General features: G+C 35.3%; 1 protein-coding gene across 2 annotated transcripts in view; it reads left to right on the top strand.

The window, feature by feature from the left end:
• Positions 1–12,170, top strand: part of PPP1R9A (protein phosphatase 1 regulatory subunit 9A) — a 107,641-nt gene extending 95,471 nt beyond the window's left edge. Inside the window, exons 13-16 of one of the 2 annotated variants that reach the window (XM_087945404.1) lie at positions 4,427–4,546; positions 5,900–5,923; positions 7,134–7,316; positions 9,574–12,170. In XM_087945404.1, coding sequence (XP_087801530.1) covers positions 4,427–4,546; positions 5,900–5,923; positions 7,134–7,316; positions 9,574–9,786 — 540 coding nt within the window. In that variant the 3' untranslated portion in view covers positions 9,787–12,170. The remainder of the gene's footprint in view (positions 1–4,426; positions 4,547–5,899; positions 5,924–7,133; positions 7,317–9,573) is intronic. The other variant, XM_087945405.1, reaches the window with a different exon arrangement.
• Positions 12,171–20,543: the final 8,373 nt, after the last annotated feature.

Below are 20,543 nucleotides of genomic sequence, written 5' to 3'. Positions count from 1 at the left end.
TTCCAGACTGATGAACTGTATTCGAGTATTGGTCTAGCAAATGTTTTGTATGCTCTGGTTAGTAGTGAGATATTACCAGAGAAAAAGCAACGTAGGATTAGGTTAACAACTCTTAATGCCTTTTTGGCTATGTAGTTGCAGTGGGCTCTAGCACTTAGATCATTAGAGGTGAGTATTCCCAGGTCCTTTACAGAGCTTGGGTCATCAACAAGATCTTGACTATTTAGCTTGTATTTTATTTTCTGATTTTTTTACCAATATGTAAGACAGAGCATTTATTTGTTGAGATTTGAAGTTGCCATATGTTAGACCATTCAGATACATAGTCTAGATCTTTTTGTAGGGTAGTAGCATTGTCTGTGGTATTGAACAGCTTTACATCATCAGCGAAGAGAACGCAATTGCTCTTGATATGATCGCAAAGGTCGTTTATGTAGATTATGAAGAGAGTTGGTCCTAGAACACTGCCTTGGGGAACACCACTATTGACAGGTACTGGATTTGATAGGGCGTTCCCAATTTTGACCATTTGTTGTCTGTTTGACAGGAATGCTTCTATCCAGTTATTCAGTTGTCCAGAGATACCATAAGATTTTATTTTTAGGAGTAGTTTGTCATGTACCACTGAATCAAAGGCTTTGCAGAAGTCTATGTAGATTGCGTCTATTGCTTTGCCCTGGTCGAGTTGTGTAGTCCATATGTTTTTGCAGTGTAAGAGTTGCAGATTATAGGATAGTTTTTTCTGAAACCAAATTGTTTATTGGAGAGTAGGTTGTTTGTCTCTAAATGGAGGATGATGGATTGATTAATAATTGATTCCATGACTTTACAGGTGACGCAGCATAAGGAGATTGGTCTGTAATTTTCAACTAGGCTTGGGTCTCCTTTTTTGAAGATAGGGATGACTGTGGCTTGTAACCATAGGTTGGGCAAGGAGCTGGTCCTGAAAGATTTTTCAAAGATTATGCTTAGAGGTTTGGCTATGGCAGTGGATAGCTTTCTTAAGAAGTAGGCACATATTCCATCCGGTCCAATAGATAGAGATGGTTTTAGGTTGCGTAGTGCTTTTTCAACGTTGTCTACTGTAAAATCGATATGTATTAGATCATTGTTGTTATCTGTGGTACGGCTAGGAAACATTGGGCATGATCCATTACTGTTTACAAACACTGAGCCGAAGAATGTGTTAAAGATGTTGGCTTTAATGGTGTCGTCGCTGCAGTCTTTACCATCGGGTCCTATCAAGGGAGGGATGGACCTTGAGTCTTTTAGTTTGTTGTTTACAAAATTGTAAAAAGCACGGGTGGAATTGGTGCTTAGAAGGTTTTCCTCTTGTTTAATGTGGTAATTGGTGCATTCGGTCTTTATCTGGTGGCATAAATTTTTGTATCGGTTTTTGAAATTAGCAACGTGACCAGATTTGTTTTTCCGCCAGAGTGATCTCTTTTTGGATTGAAGTTTCCTTATTGATATGGGTAATCTGCTTTTTTGTTTTGTTTTTGGAGTTGTTGTTGGAACATATAGTTTGATGACTCTTTTGACTTCAAGTAAAAATATGTTGTAATGGTCTTCAACAGTATTGCATCCAGTGAATAGAGATTGCCAATCGAGGGATGAGAGATCATTATCTATAAGATCATAGTTGCCTTTTTTGAAGTTACAATTAGGGATGACATCATTGTGGTGATTTTTGTATGGACGTATGTTGAGGCAAAAGTCAATCATATTGTGGTCACTACTGGAAAAGGGTTCTTTGGTTTGTATTCCGTAAATTAAATTCAAACTATTGCAGAAGATGAGATCGAGGCAGTTGTTCAGTCTAGTGTTGTTGGTTACTAGTTGTTCAAGACCTAGATTTGTAATAGCATTGTAGAAGGTTGTGTGTATGATTTCAGTTGTACAATTATTTAGGGTCCAGTCGATATGAGGTAGATTGAAATCTCCAAGAAAGATAAAAGGGTATGGGCAGGATGTAGCCCATGTTAGTAGTGTATTTAGCTTGTTTACATGTTCGATGTCATAATCAGGTGCTCTGTAACATAGTAAGAATCGAATTGTGATATTTAAGGATAGTTCACAGATGATGGTTTCAGGAAGGGCAAGCTCCTGGGTAACTTGGATATTTTTTAGATGTAAGGATTTTTATAGAATATAGCAACACCACCTCCTCGACGATTTTCACGATCTGATCGGTAAACATGATAGTCTCTTACTGTGGTAATGGAGTCGGGGAGAGATGCATTGAGCCATGTTTCACAGACAAATATAATGTCGAAGTTAGCCATATTTAAGAGGATGAGAAATTCAGGTATTTTATTCACGAGGCTTCTTGCATTGAGTAGTTTGCATTTAAGTCCGGCAGCAGTTGGGATTGAGGTAGTTGGGCGTGCGTGCCTAGTCTTGGGTGATGGTGGGTGGTGGGTAGTTTTGGGTGATGGTGGGTGGTGGTAGGTGGTTGAGGTAGGGTGGTGGTTGAGGGTAAAAGTTGGGTATTGGGTTACGTGTCTTACTTTTGATACAGTCAGCATGGTAGTCAATGTACAGGTCCTTCTCTCCATTGTCTAGACGGGTTTTGAGTTCGATGCGGAGTGCACGGGAGCGGGCACGTTGCTGTATGGTTAAGTCAGGGCGGCAACGGAGGTTTTTGTGGTTGGTGTTGGTTTTGGCGAGTGAGTTTATAGTGTAAATGAGTTTACGTTTGCTTGATTCATTTTTTTTTTATTCATTCATTCATTTGATTTACTTACCACTGAATTGTTGGGGAAGAGAAGTGGAAGAGAAACTTCACAGAGATTGGAGGGTCAAACTGGAGAAGGGTTTGAGAACATGGATATAGGCCCCTAAATATTGTAAAAGTAGGAATAACTGAAGTGCTGTGCAGAGTTTTTGAGAACGCAAAATGGAGAATATGTCAATTTCCATCGAATGAACTTGGTCATTTTCCAATGTTCTTTGAAACATTGTTTTTTGATTAGTTGTCTTTATTTTGCCCATTTACTGTCCCACAAGCAGGGAACTTTTCTAACCATATTGGCAATTAAAACTCTAATACAGATCATCTTTCTTGCTTTCAACAACCAGGTGCAGAAATCTGCTGAAAAGACTTTGAAGTTTTTATAGGTCACAACATGATAATGTAACCCATAGCTAATTAATTTGCAGTATCACTTTGGACAAATTGTCTTGATAACAAATATTAAAGTAGGGAAAGACCAAAAGGCCACTGCTGTTATTAAATTGATAGGAATATTAAACCTTTTCCACCAGGTTTCCAGATTTTTTAAAAAATTAATTATTATTAAAAGAAGATCTACTAAAAATTTAAACATCTACAGAATGAGAAATAAAAAAAATTATAAAAGAAAAAGCAATTAATAAAAAAGCAATCAAAAAAGATATTTACTGTAATTTCCAATCTTTGCAACTGTTGCAAACATAATTACCATTTTATCTTCCCATATTACACATTATACTTCCCTTCTGCCTATAAACAAGTTTATTTAATCAATAAATCCGGAAATCAGCAGTTCATTTTATCCATTTTCAGCAAAAGTTCTACAAAAAGAGTTTCCGGTCTTTGTATATAATTTTAAAGATGCATAAATCCATATTGAAATTTATTGGGGGTCTTTCAATTCAGCATATCTACTTCAATAAACGTGGAGGAACACACAAGAAAAAGAAAAGAAAAAAGAAAAAAGATATTAACACAGTTGAGAAAGTCCAGAAATATTTCACAAGAAGAGTTCTCCACTCCTCTACTCATTGTAGAATACCTTATGCCACCAGACTTGAAATTCTAGACATAGAAAACCTAGAACTACGCCGCCTTTGGTCCGATCTAAGTATAGTATATAAAATCATACATCACAATGTCCTACCTGTCAATGAATACTTCAGCTTCAACCATAACAACACAAGAGCACACAATAGATACAAACTCAAGGTTAATCGCACCAAACTTGATTGCAGGAAATACGACTTCAGCAACAGAGTGGTCAATGTCTGGAATACTCTACCTGACTCTGTGGTTTCTTCCCCAAACCCCAAAAACTTTAACCTCTAAGAGGTCTGTAGGGGGCGTGCATAAGCGCACCAACATGCCTACCGTCCCTGTCCTATTGTTTCTTTTATATTTCTCGTATGTATCCATGTATTCATAACTATGTTTTTACTTATACCTATTATCTTGTAAGCAATTGACAAACCAAATAAAATAAATAAAATAAATCTTCATTGTTAACACAGGTGTATACATTATATTATATTTTTAAAAATATTTAAACTAAGGTCACTATTCATATTTCCAATCTAGATGAACAAATCGTCACAATGAATGAAACCTTAGCAGGTTCAAATTTAATCTTGCAGGCCAATCTTTATTGTTGGATTTGATTGTCCTTGTTTTGTTCTTATTCCCATACAGAATATCACTTTCAATGATGACTTCAGCCCAAGCAGCACAAGTTCAGCTGATTTGAGTGGCTTAGGGACAGGACTAAAAACCCCAGGATTTTCACAATCCACAGCTGTATCTTCTGATGAGGTATCTTTTTCACATGTACTTAAAGAGCAGGAAATGAGGAACTCTCTCTCTCTGTGTGTGTGTGTGTGTGTGAGTGTGTGTGTAACCTGTTTCCCCCAAAATATGATCTACCCTGAAAGTAAATCCTACTTGATTTTTACACATGTGCCCAATATAAGCCCTATGCTCAAAATAAACCCAAATTAAGATCCTGTTCACTCCAGAGTAGATGGGTAAAAATTAAGCTAGGGTGGGGATGAGGATGGTACAGCTGCCCTACTGTAGCTGTACATCTGTAGCCAGGTCTCGCATGTCCCAACACCTGCCTTGCCGGCCCATTTCTTCTGCATCCAGCAAGCCTGTCAAGATTTTCCTGAAGGCCTCTGTAGCTGATAAGAAAACTCTGGATCAATCCGGAGCTCTGTTATCGGCTGCAGAGGCCTTCAGGAAAGCCTTGCCGGCCGCAAAAGAAGAAGTTCCTGAAGGCCTCCGAGAGCGAAAAGGAGGCCAAGGGCAACGCGTGCAAGTGAGGATGACATCCCCAAAAATAAAGACCTGGTGCCTTTTTTGGTGGCAAAAAAATTATAAGACATGGTCTTATTTTTGGGGAAACACATGTATGTATGTATGTATGTATGTATGTATGTATATATGTTTAGATCAGCTGTTTATAATCATTAGCTTAATAGATATGTTAAGCTACTGATCATGAAATGAAATCTAAAACATGTGCAGGAAAGAAAACAGTTATTACCTAATGAGTTTTAAATCAAGGAACAAGGAAAATGCATAGATAACAATGTAGAATCTTTAAAATTGTAACCTAGTACATAAATTCAAAAGGGACATAATATAAAATTTAAAATGCATATTACACACACACACAGACACACAGACACACACACGTGTTTTTTTTTTAGTTTAATATCTCTTTCCTGAGAAATTACAACAAATTCATACTGAATCTTTAACACTGTTTAAAGAAGAGCCATTTATATTACTAAATTGCAATATAAATATAAAATGATACTGGTATATCGCATTTTATATGTATAAAAATGAGAAAGAAGATTTTATTGGTTGTATATTTCTATAAAATTCTGTTTTAAAATAGATTGCTAATGGTACCTTCAGTTATGAAATCTGTTGCAACATTAGCTCTTGAACTTTCAGATTTAGAGGGCAGAAATCTAAGAGACCACTAAATGGCAGCAAAATGTTAAATGGTTTCAGTATCTCTCTGTTGACATCCAATGCATCTGAACATCTACAGCCTAAATCTGGAAGCTTTCTATGTAGGCACTTTTAAATTTCCTGAATCTGTTTCTTTGTTTAATGTTTTTTTCCCATTGTTTTTAATGCTTAATCTCTCAGAGCCTGGATATGATTGATGATGAGGTGAGACAATAGTAAGCTATTTATTTGTGAACGTTTTATTGCATGGTGTATTGAGTTCATTCAAATATATCGTACTGTAAAAGGTAATAAATAAAATGTGGTATTAGGTATAGATGTGGTTTTCAACATGGTAACTATCACATGAAATTTTGGCAGATAGAATCTTTGTCATTCCAGGTGCACTCTACAAAATCAGCATGTGGTAGTTCTTTTTTAATTTTTTTTTAAACTTTTTAAAAATATTTTATTAATGAAACAACAAAAAGAAAAAAATATTTAAAAACAATGAACGTGGTGCATATATCCCGACACACCTACTTGTCTTACATCCTCAAATAATACATATAACAAAGAATACAAATTTACAAATATACATAAATGTTAATCGTCATTAATACATTTACTCCTTTCTTTTTTTAAACCAGTGGTAAAACTTCTCCCAGATTTTGTAATCAGATTTAGTCCTATCTTTTAACTCTTGAGTTACTCTATCCATTTCGGCACAAGTCCAAATTTTTCTAATTATTTCCATCTCATCTGGAATATTATTACATTTCCATCTTTGGGCAAGCACTAGTCTCGCTACAGTGGTGACATGGACTATTAAATATATTATCTCTTTATTATATTTTCCCACATTGATACCCAATAGAATAATTTCAGGTCTGAATTCTATTTTAATTTTACACATCTCTTCTAACCAATTTCTAATTTTCAGCCAGTATGTTTGGGCTTTTTCACATTTCCATCATATGTAGTATATTCCAATTTCTTTATTGCATTTCCAACATTTAGGGGATAGTTTCGGGTATATTTTTGCCAATTTTGATGATGGAATATGCCATCGATAAACATTTTGTGCAAGTGTTCTTTATATGATGCCGCCAAAGTTATTTTTCTATTCCTATCATGTGATAGTTCTGATAGGTGAAAATAATATGAGGAATAGACTTTAGTTCATATATTAAAAGGATTTTTGCAAACTTTTGCTTCCTCCAAATAATATTAAGCAATTGAATGTTAGGTTGGACCCAGCACCTAACTGGTTGTTTTGCTATAGGCATATTTTTATGATATATTTTTTCAATTTTGATATGATTTCACAATTAGTTGCGAATGTTATTGAAATTATATTGAAGATATGCTACAATCACCATGATCTGATGGTTCAGCTCTTCTAACTTCATATTGTGAAACATTTTTGTTATAGATTCTTGATGATGGACAATCTCCCAAGCACAGCCAGTTTCCAAATCATGCTGTTTCAGAATGGAGTGTGCAGCAGGTCTCCAATTGGTTAAAAAGCCTGAATTTAGAACATTATATTTCTGAATTCACAGCCCATAATATAAATGGAGAATGTCTCCTTCAGCTGGATGGCAGTAAACTTAAGGTAATTGCTTCTTGGTGTTGGAAAAATAATTTAGAATTTTATTATGTAAATTGTGTAATGGGAAATGCAATTAAAATCTTGATAAATAGAGATGATAAGATATAGCAATAAGTTATAGCAATCCAATCACTGAAAATGTAAGTGATACAACGAAAGTGTTAACCATTAAAATTATGAAATTATCATTACCTCTAAAAACATACTTAGATGCACAATACTATATATTAAAATTAATAAACAATTTAATATTCATAGTTTAATTTGTTATTTTTCAAAATATTTTTTTATTTTGAAAATTAATGGCCAGAGATACTACACGTGGCATGATCATGAATTTAATCCTGACCCATATTGCTATAAGAGATGACTAGTCTGTGTCCAAGGGAGGGGTCAAATGCATCATAAGTCATGACTCCCTGCTACACTAACAAGAGTTCTAAATCCAGCCCACTTTGAACTCCTTTCTATCCTTAAATCCTGTGAATTTCCCTTGACTGTTAGTAGCTCAGATTCTTGTAGAGATCTTAAGCTTGCAATACATCTTTATACTTATTTGAACTGCTTGAAACTCCTGATTTCAGGAGATTTAGTTGCATACTTGAGTGCATCTCTTGGTAGTGTTAAATGAATGTTAGTCCTATAAGTTTACAGGTGGTCCTAGATTTACAACCGATTGCTTAAAGACTGTTCAAAGGTGCCTTTTTGATTTCTGACATAAAATGCCCATTGCAGGCAACAGGTTCACTTGATGACCATAGCAATTCACTTAACAACTTCTGTAAAACTGTCATAAAATTGGGTTGGTCACATGCTAACCTGTATAACAAGTGACATTACTTATTACCATAATTCCAGACTCAGTTACAGTCATATATCAAGGACTATGATGTGCAGGGAAGATGACCTTCTGGTTTCTGGCATGCACATGCACGCCAGGGAGCTGCTCTTCTGGTTTCCGGCACTCCTGCGTGCATAAAGACCAACTGGCAGAATCCAGAAGAACAACAGGTGACAGCTAGCATGCCCGGAGAGATGGCTCTGCATGCTACTTTCAGCATGCATGCCATCACGGGTATATATTTTTTCCTTGGGTGGTTTTGATTTTAGAAAACACAGTTGTATATTTAAAATGCTTTTACACCATCTCTTACAGCAAAAGCCTTACCAAAGTAATTTATTAATACAGAACAATTTTTTTCCTTTGAAATATATGTACCAGACAAATATGCATGAAAATATAGATGTACCTTTATCTATTACAGATATTACAAAATATTACACATATTTTTGCCTTATTAGAACATGGCCTTGTACTGTCCCATAAATCACTGTTTAACATTATGACCAGATTTTAGCTTAGCAAGTTACATCTTATTAGATCAAGCATTGCCTATTGCACTTTTATTGATCTGCAAAAACACTCTAGCATACCATAATATCTGTTACTCATATTAAGGCTCCTAATTCTTTTGTAACTAGATGTGATCATTGATAGTTGCTGCCAGTATTTTGACATCTGGCACTCTGTCTCACCATACCAGACAGCCAAGAACCAAGTTCCATGGGAAATCAAGTAGTTGAAATCAGCTTTAGTAGCATTTAGTAGCATTTGTACATTAGGTGATGCCAGCCAAGCTAGGTAGCATTAATATAGTTGAGGAATAATGATTGAGATGTTCCTTTATATTGGACACATGGAAAAGGAAACTGGTTAAAATTAAATTTTAAAGAGCCAACCCTCACAGCATACTTATGTATATCTCACCTTTATTGCTTTAAAAATAAATCAGCACTCCTAATACTACTTCTTCTCTCTCTTTTCCCCACAACAACCACCTTGTGCAATGGGTTGGACTGAGAGTTACTGGCCCACAGTAACCCAGATGGCTTTCATGCCTAAGGCAGGACTACAACTCACCATCTCCTGTTTTGTAGCCCAGCTCCTTAACTACTAGATCAGTCTGGTTCTCATAATAATTCTTTGATCTGGAGAAACTCAAATGTGAATCAAAATTGAATTGTGTTTGTTCTTAATGCCCAGGTGTAAGCATATTTTCACTGTTATAGTATTAGTAATAGTAATTTTGCTCTTCTTCACTGGATGGGTTGTTTTGATAGAATGTTATTATTTACTGTTCTATTAAAGACCATGCCGCTGCTTACGGTGATCTATACACATCCCAGTTATATTTTAAAGGACCTGTAATTTTGCCATACATTAAAATGTTTATCTTTTTCCTAAAAAAAAAAAAATTAGTTTCTTGGCATGACATCTTCCCAGGAGAGAGCTGTGATTAAAAAGAAAATTAAAGAAATGAAAGCAAATCTAGAGAAAGCCTCCAAAGCTCAAGAGAAGATGGAAAAGCAAAGGGAGAAACTTAAGAAGAAAGAAAACGATCGATTTCAAAGGAAGTGCAGAAAGTTGGAAAAGCAATCAATGGAACCAATTCAGGGGGCTAATGAGCAGTGAGACACCAGAATTAATTGTGCTTTCTGAGAACATGAAGACAGTTTCTGAGAAGCAACAGTGAATGCTGTTTTCTTCATTAAAAAGAAAGCTTTGCACCTGCATTTGAAGGTTTACTTAAGGGAAACAAATCATGACTTGCTATAGTTTCTGCCCGTGAAGACATGTAGATACTTGGGATATATTTGGCAATTCAGACCATGGTTACACTTTATTTTTTAATGACTCAGCAATCCAGGATGGGATGTTACTTCTTTCACCAATCAACGCGGCCCTGACATACTTGTCCTTGTTTGTCCTGGGCCTCTTTCTTTGTCTTCAGACACAGAATTATGTAACTTTTACACTATAAATTAAAGTGCCCTGGAAACAGGCCAGGTTTAAAAGAAGAGATTCAATGGACCTGCAAAGGTGAATAACCAGCTAAACTGTGTATTAGTGGCTACACATGGATAACAACACACATCGAAATTTCAATCTTTTCCTCCGCAAGTGGGCTTTATGTCACATCTGTGCTCAGAGAGGATTCTGCTTCATCCCAGCATGGGTGCAGTGTCAGGATCTGACATGATACCGAAATAGCAAGTGCAGCAGAGTTGCACCCTCTTGCATTCCAATGGGGAAGGCAATCCTTTTGTTATTAGCATCCCACATTTCTCCCCTCCCAGGTACTGTAGCTAAAGAACGATGAAAGCAAGGCCTTAATGTGCTGTGTGACATTAGAGAGTAACATTTATTCTCTGAATTTATATGTACAGTTGGATTTCTAAATCTAAGTCCGTTTGTAATAAAGTACAATTTTTCAATGTTTTCCTTAGGAAGGTATTTAATTACACTTTCCAGTAGCATGCTACTCTTTTCTTATTTTTTTCTTTTTCCTAAAAGAATTAACATTTCTCTGATTAGCAAGATGATCTACCTTTTGACCTTCCTTAAACCAGAAGCTGGAGTTAATTATATTCCTTGGCGAGCCGAGTTTTCACCTGCTGAAATTGACTTTTAAAGTCACTTTCAAATATTTTTTTTTTCTTTTTTCTAAGGGAAAGAAGGATTTTTTGCCATTTAAAAAGCAATGTGTTTTTTAAACTGCCAAATAATAAAGTATTGCAAACTGTCCTGTAATAAAATACTGGAGTAAAAAAGCTATAGCTATAAAAATGTAATTTGGATGTTTTCCCCTTAAGCAGAATAACCAGGTAGAATTGAAAGCTCAGACTTAAATAGGTGAGTCAAAAAACATCATAATCTTTGACTTAAGAAGAATTATAATTTTTAAGCATTGAGGACATGATCCAGATGAAAGTAGGTTCTTTAAAATTGTATTGATTTCATTGGAGAGATTTAACCATGCACTTAACTTATCTCTCCTTTAAAATCAATAGGATGTTTGTTTTAGTTGTGGCCATTAATATTTTGCCAAATGATGAACTATGGTCTCTTCCCTTTTAATTGATTAAAATAATATAAATAAGATCTGATTCTAACCAAATTTAGTATAGGCTTTTCTTTTTGTTTGGTTTTGGTGATACTACTTTACATAGAAAAGGGGGGGTCAAACGGGTGGCCTGCAGGTTGAATGTATCACGCACAGGCCACACCCATCCCAGCTCCACAAATGGGAAAAACATCGTGAAGCGTCACGTGACAGCAACACGACGAAGTGAGTTTGATACCCATGACATAAAACTATGAACTGAAACTGAATGTTTTGGAAACATACATGGCTTTAAAGAATGACCACTTATTATCATTTAGCTAGCATTCATATTTTATTTAATTCTGGACTTAATTCTGGAATTTTTACAAGATAATTTCTTAACTACAGGAGCTCAATTTTCCATTTCAGTCTCAGTAGCTTTGTTATGACTGTTCTACTTGCAATGCTCTATATCACATATGCATTTTATAATTGCCAGGATCCTCATTTCCCTGCAATCCTACTCAGTAATTCTATGTTTGTATTGCAATATTCAAGTTGAAACCTACAGCTATAATAACAAACTTTGCCAGCATATCTGATAACTTGAAAGTCCTAACATTTCTTTTTGAGCCAGAAAGGACCAAGAGAGAAAGAAAGAAAAAACAAAAACAAATAGAAGACACTTGCCTTCTAGGAGAAAGATTGAACAAAAAACTCTGAGAATGATCAAATTCAACTGTTTGATTTATTGTACTGGTTAAATGCTCTGTTTGAGCAAAAGAAGGATATCTGAAAAGCAACTTTCTTTTACCTCTGAAATTGGTAATTGAATTAAATGCATTTTTTCTGTTTTTGTTAGATTTATAGGCTGGTAATTTAAGATGGATGTACAGGTATATATCAGTAACATCTAAGGACATGTTCCTCTCCTTTATATAATTTATATTCTTTATTTTGTATAAGATTCCTGAGGCTATATATTACTTTGTAGAAGGATTTTACATTCCTTCTGTGTAAAGTGTGTGATGTTGCAGATAACTAATTTGACATAAGTTCTGCAAATTATCCCCTTATTTTCTTTTGTGTTTGTGATAATTTTAGACCTGAGCATTGAATTTTAAGTTTTTTAAAGTAAAAGTAATTATTTATACATAAGAAAAAAATATATAAAATTAACATTCCTGTTGGATAAATAAAAGATAGAGAATGGATCAAACCAAACTTTGGTCTCCACTGGTAAGAGCTAAATTATATCTTATTTGCTGTGTTTCTTTTTTCCTCTTCATTTCCCTCCATCCAGGTGTTTGTGACAATGCTTTTAATCCCTGCCTGTTAAATCTATATATATAGTAAAGATGAGTCTGGCTGATCATGTCTGCCCAACAACAACACTATTCTCTTTCACAAGTATACATTGTGGAAGACCTGCACTTCTTTAGCTAGTGCTTGTTGGACAACCATTAAAGCAGAGGTGGTATTCAGTAGGTTCTGACCAGTTCTGGAGAACCAGTAGTGGAAATTTTGAGTAGTTCGGAGAACCGGCAAATCCCACCTCTGACTGGAGATTTTACAGTATCCTTCCCCTGCCACTCCCACCAAGCCACACCCACAGAACTGGTAGTAAAAAAAAATTGAATCCCACCAGTGCATTAAAGGTACCATTAGATAGCCATTAAATTACCTTAGATGTTGGCAGAATCTAACGAATAGATACTTCAACAAGAGAAGGATTGCTACTTCAGACTGTAAGCATTCAATGACCACTAGATTGAAGGAAAAAATTAGAGTGGTAATATTTCTTTGCTGACATCTATTGATTATTTGAATTGTTGCAGGATAACATATAAATAAACCAATAGTTAAATGTATTGATTATATGGATTGCTTGTAGTAGTTTTTAACCGGAAGCAGAATCAAGTCTTCCTTCATTCCTTTGTTAACTCAGAAATTGAAAATCTTGGAAGATTCCAAACAGATCAAATATTTAGTTGGTTAGCTGAAGGACTGACTTTTCTTGGTCACATCTGATGGCCCACCAGAGTGAGCAGGCAGGATATGTTGCATGTCTCCTATCCTAAGGAGATACATCTGGCAGGACCCAAAAGAAGAGCCAACTCCATGGTGGCTTCCTCCCTTTGGAACATCATTCCTTCAGGGATTAGAATGGCCTTCAATACTCTTTCACAAGGCCCTAAAGATCCTGGTTTTGTCTATGGGCTGGGGAAACCCAGAGTGGGATAGAGCCCATCAAGTGGCTGGTCTGATTGATTGGTGTTACCAGGACATTGGGGGGACTTAATGTTTTTTATTGTTTGTATATTGGGTTTTTTTGTAAGCTGCCCAGAGTCATGAATGGGCAGCTATGCAAAAAAAAAAAAAAAATTAAATAAATAAAATAAGTGTACCCACCACCAGGCTGTATCCAAACTACTAGAAAAATAGTAACTAATAGTAAAGAAGATTAGCAACCTGTGCCTCAAAGATTGAGGTCCTTCTCCATTCCTCTCTTATTTAGGTTTCACCTCTAATTCACCTCTTCATAACCTTCACTTTTGTATTCAGAACATTTTTGTATTTTGGTTGTTGAGTAAACCATCACAAGGATCCCAGTACTAGTAAAATAAAACTTTTAATGATACAGGTCTGACTCAAGATACCTACTGAGAATAGCACTTAGATTTATATACCACTTTGCAGTGCTGTTCAGCCCTCTCTAAGCGGTATACAGAGTCAGCATATTGCTTCCAACAATCTGGGTCCTCATTTTATCCGACCTCGGAAGGATGGAAGGCTGAATCAACCTTGAGCCGGTGAGAATTGAACTGCTGAACTGCTGGCAATCAGCAGTCAGCAAAAGTATTGCATTATAATCACTACACCACCATGGCTCTTGAATGGGCTGAGGGAACCCATGTAAGAACTTGCCAAAGCCTACAGGTCGTCCAGCTAAAATATCTGGAAGAATAATTACTTGCCAAATAATCCCATGTACTGGTACCATTCAAAGTTTCTTTCCCTTTTTGAAGTATGACCTTTGTTGCTTTGATGCTTGCATCTTTCCTGAACTAAGGCAGAAATGGTTAAGAAATGAAAGCTTTTATTAGTCTCACATGTCATGAAACAGTCATGAAACTTAAAATCCAGAAGGATTCCTTGAATTACTATTTAACTTTTAAAGCTTTTTGTTTAAAGGCATTGACATTTTACAATTATTCAACTTAAAGTGAAGAGGAAAAATCTTTAGCAAGGATATATTTACAAAGACATAGGCTTACCTTTGTCTTACTGCCTAGCATTTGCACTTTGATTGACTCACTGGATTTAGTCCTTGGCATAAAAATAATTTGTTCAAGAGTTTGCTTTACTATCAACCCAGTGAGACAGTAACAGTTAGCAGTTTCTAGAGTACTGTCAAGCAAGCATCTGACTGAAGAATGGTTTGCATAGATAGAAGTTAAGGATTTGAATCTTTTCTGTCAATGGCCCATTCAGGAAACTACTTTCATTATAATGTTCTTAAGCAAGGAAGATACTTTTTCATTTATATATTTTTAGAGAAGAGTCCACTTTGGTGTGTACATTTAATCATATATACAACCCACAGAATTGCTTTTAGCCATGAGGCACAGAATGAATTTAGTCATGCCTTGTCCTGTGAATTAGTAAGTGAAACTGCCCGTTTTAATAATGTGGGATCTGAGATTTTAAGAAAATTACATTTCAAAGTTACATTTGTTAATGTTGCTTCTGGGTATCTTTAGTATCAACCATATTTATGTTGCTAAATTATATTCAATTAATACTCTTCTTGATTTTATTATATTTGTATGATACTGGAACAATATCTATTTAGACGTCTGTGATACGGCCTTGAAAAAGCACTTTCCAATAGTCTCTTGGACATAAGAAGAGACATTCTTGTACTGGAAGACACTTTTGTAGGCGTAAATTATGCAGTACTTGTAGCTTATTAATCACTGAAATTTATTTTTTTAATTGTTGATTACTGCTTCTTTCATATGAACTTTTAGAAGAGAAACTCTACCAAACATTATTATGCAATAATATTATGTTATTTCAATAAACTTGCTATCCTTATCATTTATATGATTCTGTGATGGTAACAGTAGAAGATGCAAGTCAACTGGAAGACAATCGTAATACATATCTTTCTTATGGTAACTCCCCCCTCCAAGCATGTTGGGTGGTCACCTTAGAAAAATGTCAAAATATGTATTCATAACTTGTTTATATTCTCCTGATGTCTTCATAATGCTGTGACAATCAAGACAGAAAAGAAGTAAGAAAACTTACAGAATCTAGTGAAATTTTGCTGATTCTTGGTTGAAGTACTGCTGTGTTACCAATAATTTCAGAAACCTGAGATAATTCACAGTGGTTAATTTTGGATGGAGTTTTGCTATTTAGGCTAGGATTAATTTGAGACTATTGAAGCTGATCCCATAAAGGACAAAAATAAAATGAAGAGGAAGGAAACTAAATCAGTACACTGAGAAATTCTCAAACATTCTCACTTTCACATTTTAGTTCCTGTTTTTGTAAAGCCATACTTCAGAACAAACTATATTCCTAAATTAACGCAGCTTAAATTCAAATCCTCTCTGTGCCTGGGTTCTTCAGCTTAAAACTTTGGTTTGTTGGTCTAAAAGAAATAAATGACAGAGCTATTTTAGAGATTTTAATGTATCAATTGCATGTAATCCTGATTTTTAATTTTGTACATCTGGGTGTCAAATCTTTTGCATGAAAGATGTGAAACATTATGTTTGTACTTTCTCTATTTTCCTTAAAAAACTTCCCAGAAAAATATTCTGTCTACATTTGGAGGCATAAAACAAAAAAGCCAGTTTCCATTTGTACTACAGATTTTTAAAGTTTGTGATTGATTTGTTAGTGTATGTTACTTTATTGCCAACAAGTATTGTTAGACAATGAATGCAATAAAAGAACTTTAAAACTCATCAGTTGAATTTGTCATTTTGAAGTGTATGGTTATCATTTTACCTATGCAATGGGAAAAAAAATCCAAATCAGACTGAAACGTAATTCTGTCTATAGTGGAAAAGGAAATGAACTTCAATCTTGACCTAAAAGTATGCTGCTCCCCCAGTAATTCTTGGTTTTTTCTTCAGAAAATGCCTATAATCTTTATAGGACTTGTGGGTAAAAAACATGCCCCATTGCTATGCAATTTTGGGAGGTTCCAGTTTGCCTCCATCACCTACAAGAACTGGACAACAATGTGTGCATTTGAGAATAGTTGTTGGAGCTTGTGGAATGCTGTCATGTCACCCAAAATACGGCATGATACTTTTGACATGTATGTCATAGGTTTGCCATCCCTGAATTAGTCCCAGTCTTCCTAAGGAGGGGGACTGACAGGGTTCTTGCAACCCTCAAAAAACAACAATAACCCTATCATGCTGATTACATAATCATTATATAATCAGCTACCATGTCAACTTACCTTGTTCTTTTCTACTTCGTAGGCACCAATCATTTATGGTTGGAAGTATTGTTGCTTGTCTAATAGGAGGTGGTAGGTAGGAGTAAAACAGAAAAGTTCAAGATTGAAATTACAAGCAATTCAATTATTACAGTTTTTTAAAGGCAATGGGGAGTAAAACAGTAATAAAAATATTACAGAAAGGCAGCCAATAAATTTTATAAAACAAATAAATAAATAGAATTCATTTTTCCACCAGGCCTTTTCTCTTACAAAAGAGTTCAGTTGTAATCCACGTATCATAGAATCAATAGAAAGCTAAACTACCTTGAAATGAGCTTCCCTGACTGCCAATTTTTGCCCTATTTCCTATTGTCTCTGTTCCAAGTGTCCAGCAGATCTCACATGCTTTCAAGTTGCTCTTGAACAATGCCAGGCAAGAGACAAAATATCTACAAAGTGATACAGCTAAGGAAAATTTAAACTATCATATTCATAGGCTGAGAAGAAGAGGAAGACAACGTTAAGAGCAAAACTGAGTTAGTAGGCCATGTTTGTGCCGTTATAAGGGGCAAGTAGAAATATGCCCTTAATCACCCCAAATAATATTAAAAGGTCATAGTTATGTCACTTGCAAATGAAAATGGTTCTTAGAAAAGCATTTTGCACTTGTACACTTAAGTTTTGTGTAAAAGTGCATTTCCCAGAAGTCTATAAAAAGAGATCATGACAGTTCAAATTCAACAGAACAACTGGAAAAACCTCTACTTATCTTTGTCCATTAGAGGGCACCATTCTCCACCAGAATTAGAATTGGAAGAGAATTAGGTGAGCATATTTTTCTGTTAAATTCACCATTATGTTACATACACTGCATGAAAGAGGGGAAATCAAAATATGAATTTCGATTCATATAAATCAATACATATGAAGAATGGTTGCAGAAATTGAGTGTTTAATTTAATGAATGATTAGAGCAGTAGTGGGTTTCTACCTTGGTCACTACTGGTTCGGTGGGTGATTGCACGCACGCCCCTAACACGCCAATCAGCTGAGAGGACAAAGAAACGAAAAGCTAGGAGTCACCCTCCCACCCGCCCATGTGCATGTCGCTTCTTTGATCCTCTCAGCTGATCATCGGAGGAACTGGTAGTGTTTTTACTACCGGTTCAGCTGAACCGGGCCGAACTGGTAGCATACCACCACTGGATTAGGGGGTGACATAATAGCAGTGTTCCAATATTTGAGGGACTGCCACAAAGGAGTCAATCTCTTCTCCAAACAACCTGAGGGCAGGACAAGAAGCCATGGATGAAAACTGATCACGGAGAAAAGCAACCTGGAATTAAGGAGAAACGTCCGAATGGTGAAAACAATTAACCAGTGGAACAGCTTACCTTCAGAAGTTGTGGATGTTCCATTACTGAATGTTCACTGCAGGTTTTGGGCAGCTACTTGTCTAAAAGGAATAGGGTTTCCTGCTTAAGAAAGGGCCAGACTAGAAGACCTCCAAAGTTCCTTCCAATTCTGTTATTCTGTTATATCAAAATGGTGATTCTGACCCACACATTCCAAGCCCTTTTCTGCATGCACTGGGAAATGTGATACATAATACCTTCCTTTCCAAATTATTTTTAAAGGGTTGTGGTCTGCCCATATATTTGTCATAATCTCTATTAATTCTAATTTGTTTCCTAATCTATGTTCATCCATGCCATATCTAATCGAGACCATGACTTATGCAAGTTCGAGTAGAAAGTTTATTCTTTTTTTTTTCCAAATTTAATCTCCGTTGGTCCAACAAGTTTAGTTCCTTTATCATATCAAAGAAGGATATTGGCAGAGTTTTCCTTTTTTTTCTTTTTTGTACTACTAGTATAATCCTTTTTTATGTCTACCACTGCATTGTAATCCCCCACTATACATATATTTCCCTGACCAATTTCTAAAAATTTGTTATGTAATTTACTATAGAATTCACTTTGATTTATTCGGGGCCTAAATTGTAAATTGCTTCTGACATATCTCTAATTCAAGTATCAAGACACTTCCATTCGGATCCACATATTTTTCTAGTGCCTTAATTCCTTCTTTGATATATACCACTATCCCTCTCTGTTTATGTTCTGCCAGGGCTGTAAATAATGTTCCTAATTTTGGATATTCTAAAAATTTCCGAAATTGTTCTTTAATGTGTACTTCTTGTAGACATATTATTTCTACTTTTTCTTTTGCTAATCTTGTTATATTTGTTTTCTTTTGGTGGGTGAGTTCAGTCCGTCAATGTTTAATGATATTAGCCTGATTTCTTCTTCCGTCATCCTACTTACAGGTTGGTATCTGTCTTCTATTGATTCTTATTTCTCTTTGTGGGCATGTTCTTAGTTTTATTCCTTCTTTCCTTATTTAATTTCCTCTTTGTTTCCTCCTTCCTGTTCTGTTTCTCCCAATTCCTGTTGTTGGTCTTCTTGGCTTCCTGTCTCCAGTTCATCCCTGCTGCTAGTTTCTTCTTCCACTCCTACTATTTAATCATACAAATCCTGTGCTTTATCCAGATTGTCTATCTTCATCCTCTTCTCCTGCCATGATACCAACATCCCTTCTGGGGTAAGCCACTGGAACATATTTCTTTTAATCAGTTGCATTGCCAGAAATTCTCTGCTCTCTTACTTTCTTTGGGATCTGTTTTAAAGTTTGTATCTCTTTATTTTTGTATATTAATGGTTCATCCCTCATTATCTTATATATTATGTCCTTACTTTCTTCCTAGCAAACCTAATGTGAACTTCTCGTGGTAGTCTATTGTGTCTCGTGTAGCTAGTTTGGATTCTATAACCTTTGTCGATTTCTAGTAGGATCTCGTGACTGTCTCTCTAGAACTGGTGCAATTAGCTCTGCCATGATGGTGCTCAGGTCTTTCTCTTTGCTCTCCATAACATTCTGGAACCTCAAATAAAAAATCAGCATGATCCATCTCAAGGTGGATAATTTGTTCCTCTAATTCCTTATTCATTGTCATCACTTTTCTGTCTACTAACTCCAGTTTCTTCTAATTTTGTTCTGATCTGATTTCCACTACTTGTAGTTTTTGCTCATTATTCTCAATAGTTTGTTGTACAGTGTCTACTTTATCTTCTAGTTTATTAATGGTCCCCTTAATTTCTGCATGATTCTTTGACATATTCTCCTGCATCTTCATCATGGTTTCTTGGGTCATCAACAACAATGCTTGTATTGTTTACATATTAGATGTTGTGCTTTGTTTTTTGGCCCCAGCATTCCCTCAATTGTCTTCTGGCCAGCTGGAGATGAAACTGTCAGTGCTGGGTTGGATGTTGTCTTCTTTGTCTTTGTCATTGTGTAATGGCACTTGTCATATTTCTTAAGTTTCTATTTACTTCTGCCCACATTACCATCCACTTTATATTTTATTTTAAGAATTAGTTTAGGTTAGTCTTTTTTCCTTTTTTACTAATTTCTCTACTTATTTCTGTTTATAACTTACTCCAATCCCTCAGGTTTTCCTTGTTTTAAATACTTAAATACTTTTAAATTTACTATATCTCTACTAATCACAAAGCATACACTTATCACCAATATTTACCTCTCAGCCAAGCTTTTTCACACTGTTCTTATCTTATTTATACAATATATTACATTAATTCTTTTTGATCAATATGCTGAATGTTCTTAATTCTATTAAATAATAGTTATCTTAAATCTTCTTAAAAATAACTCAATGTTTCAATAGGTAAAATAGTAATAACACTTTTATCAATATAACAATCTAATTAATCAAAATGTCTATTACAAAGAGAAAGAGAATATGATTACAATTAAGAACCTAATTATCTATGAGCTGATTCACTGCTC

The sequence above is a fragment of the Notechis scutatus genome, chromosome Z (genome assembly GCF_049901735.1).
Source record: "Notechis scutatus isolate UNSWTSFEM ecotype Mainland chromosome Z, rNotScu1.2, whole genome shotgun sequence".
NCBI classification, from domain to species: Eukaryota; Metazoa; Chordata; class Lepidosauria; order Squamata; family Elapidae; genus Notechis; species Notechis scutatus.
This window is presented reverse-complemented; position numbering and strand designations above follow the sequence as displayed.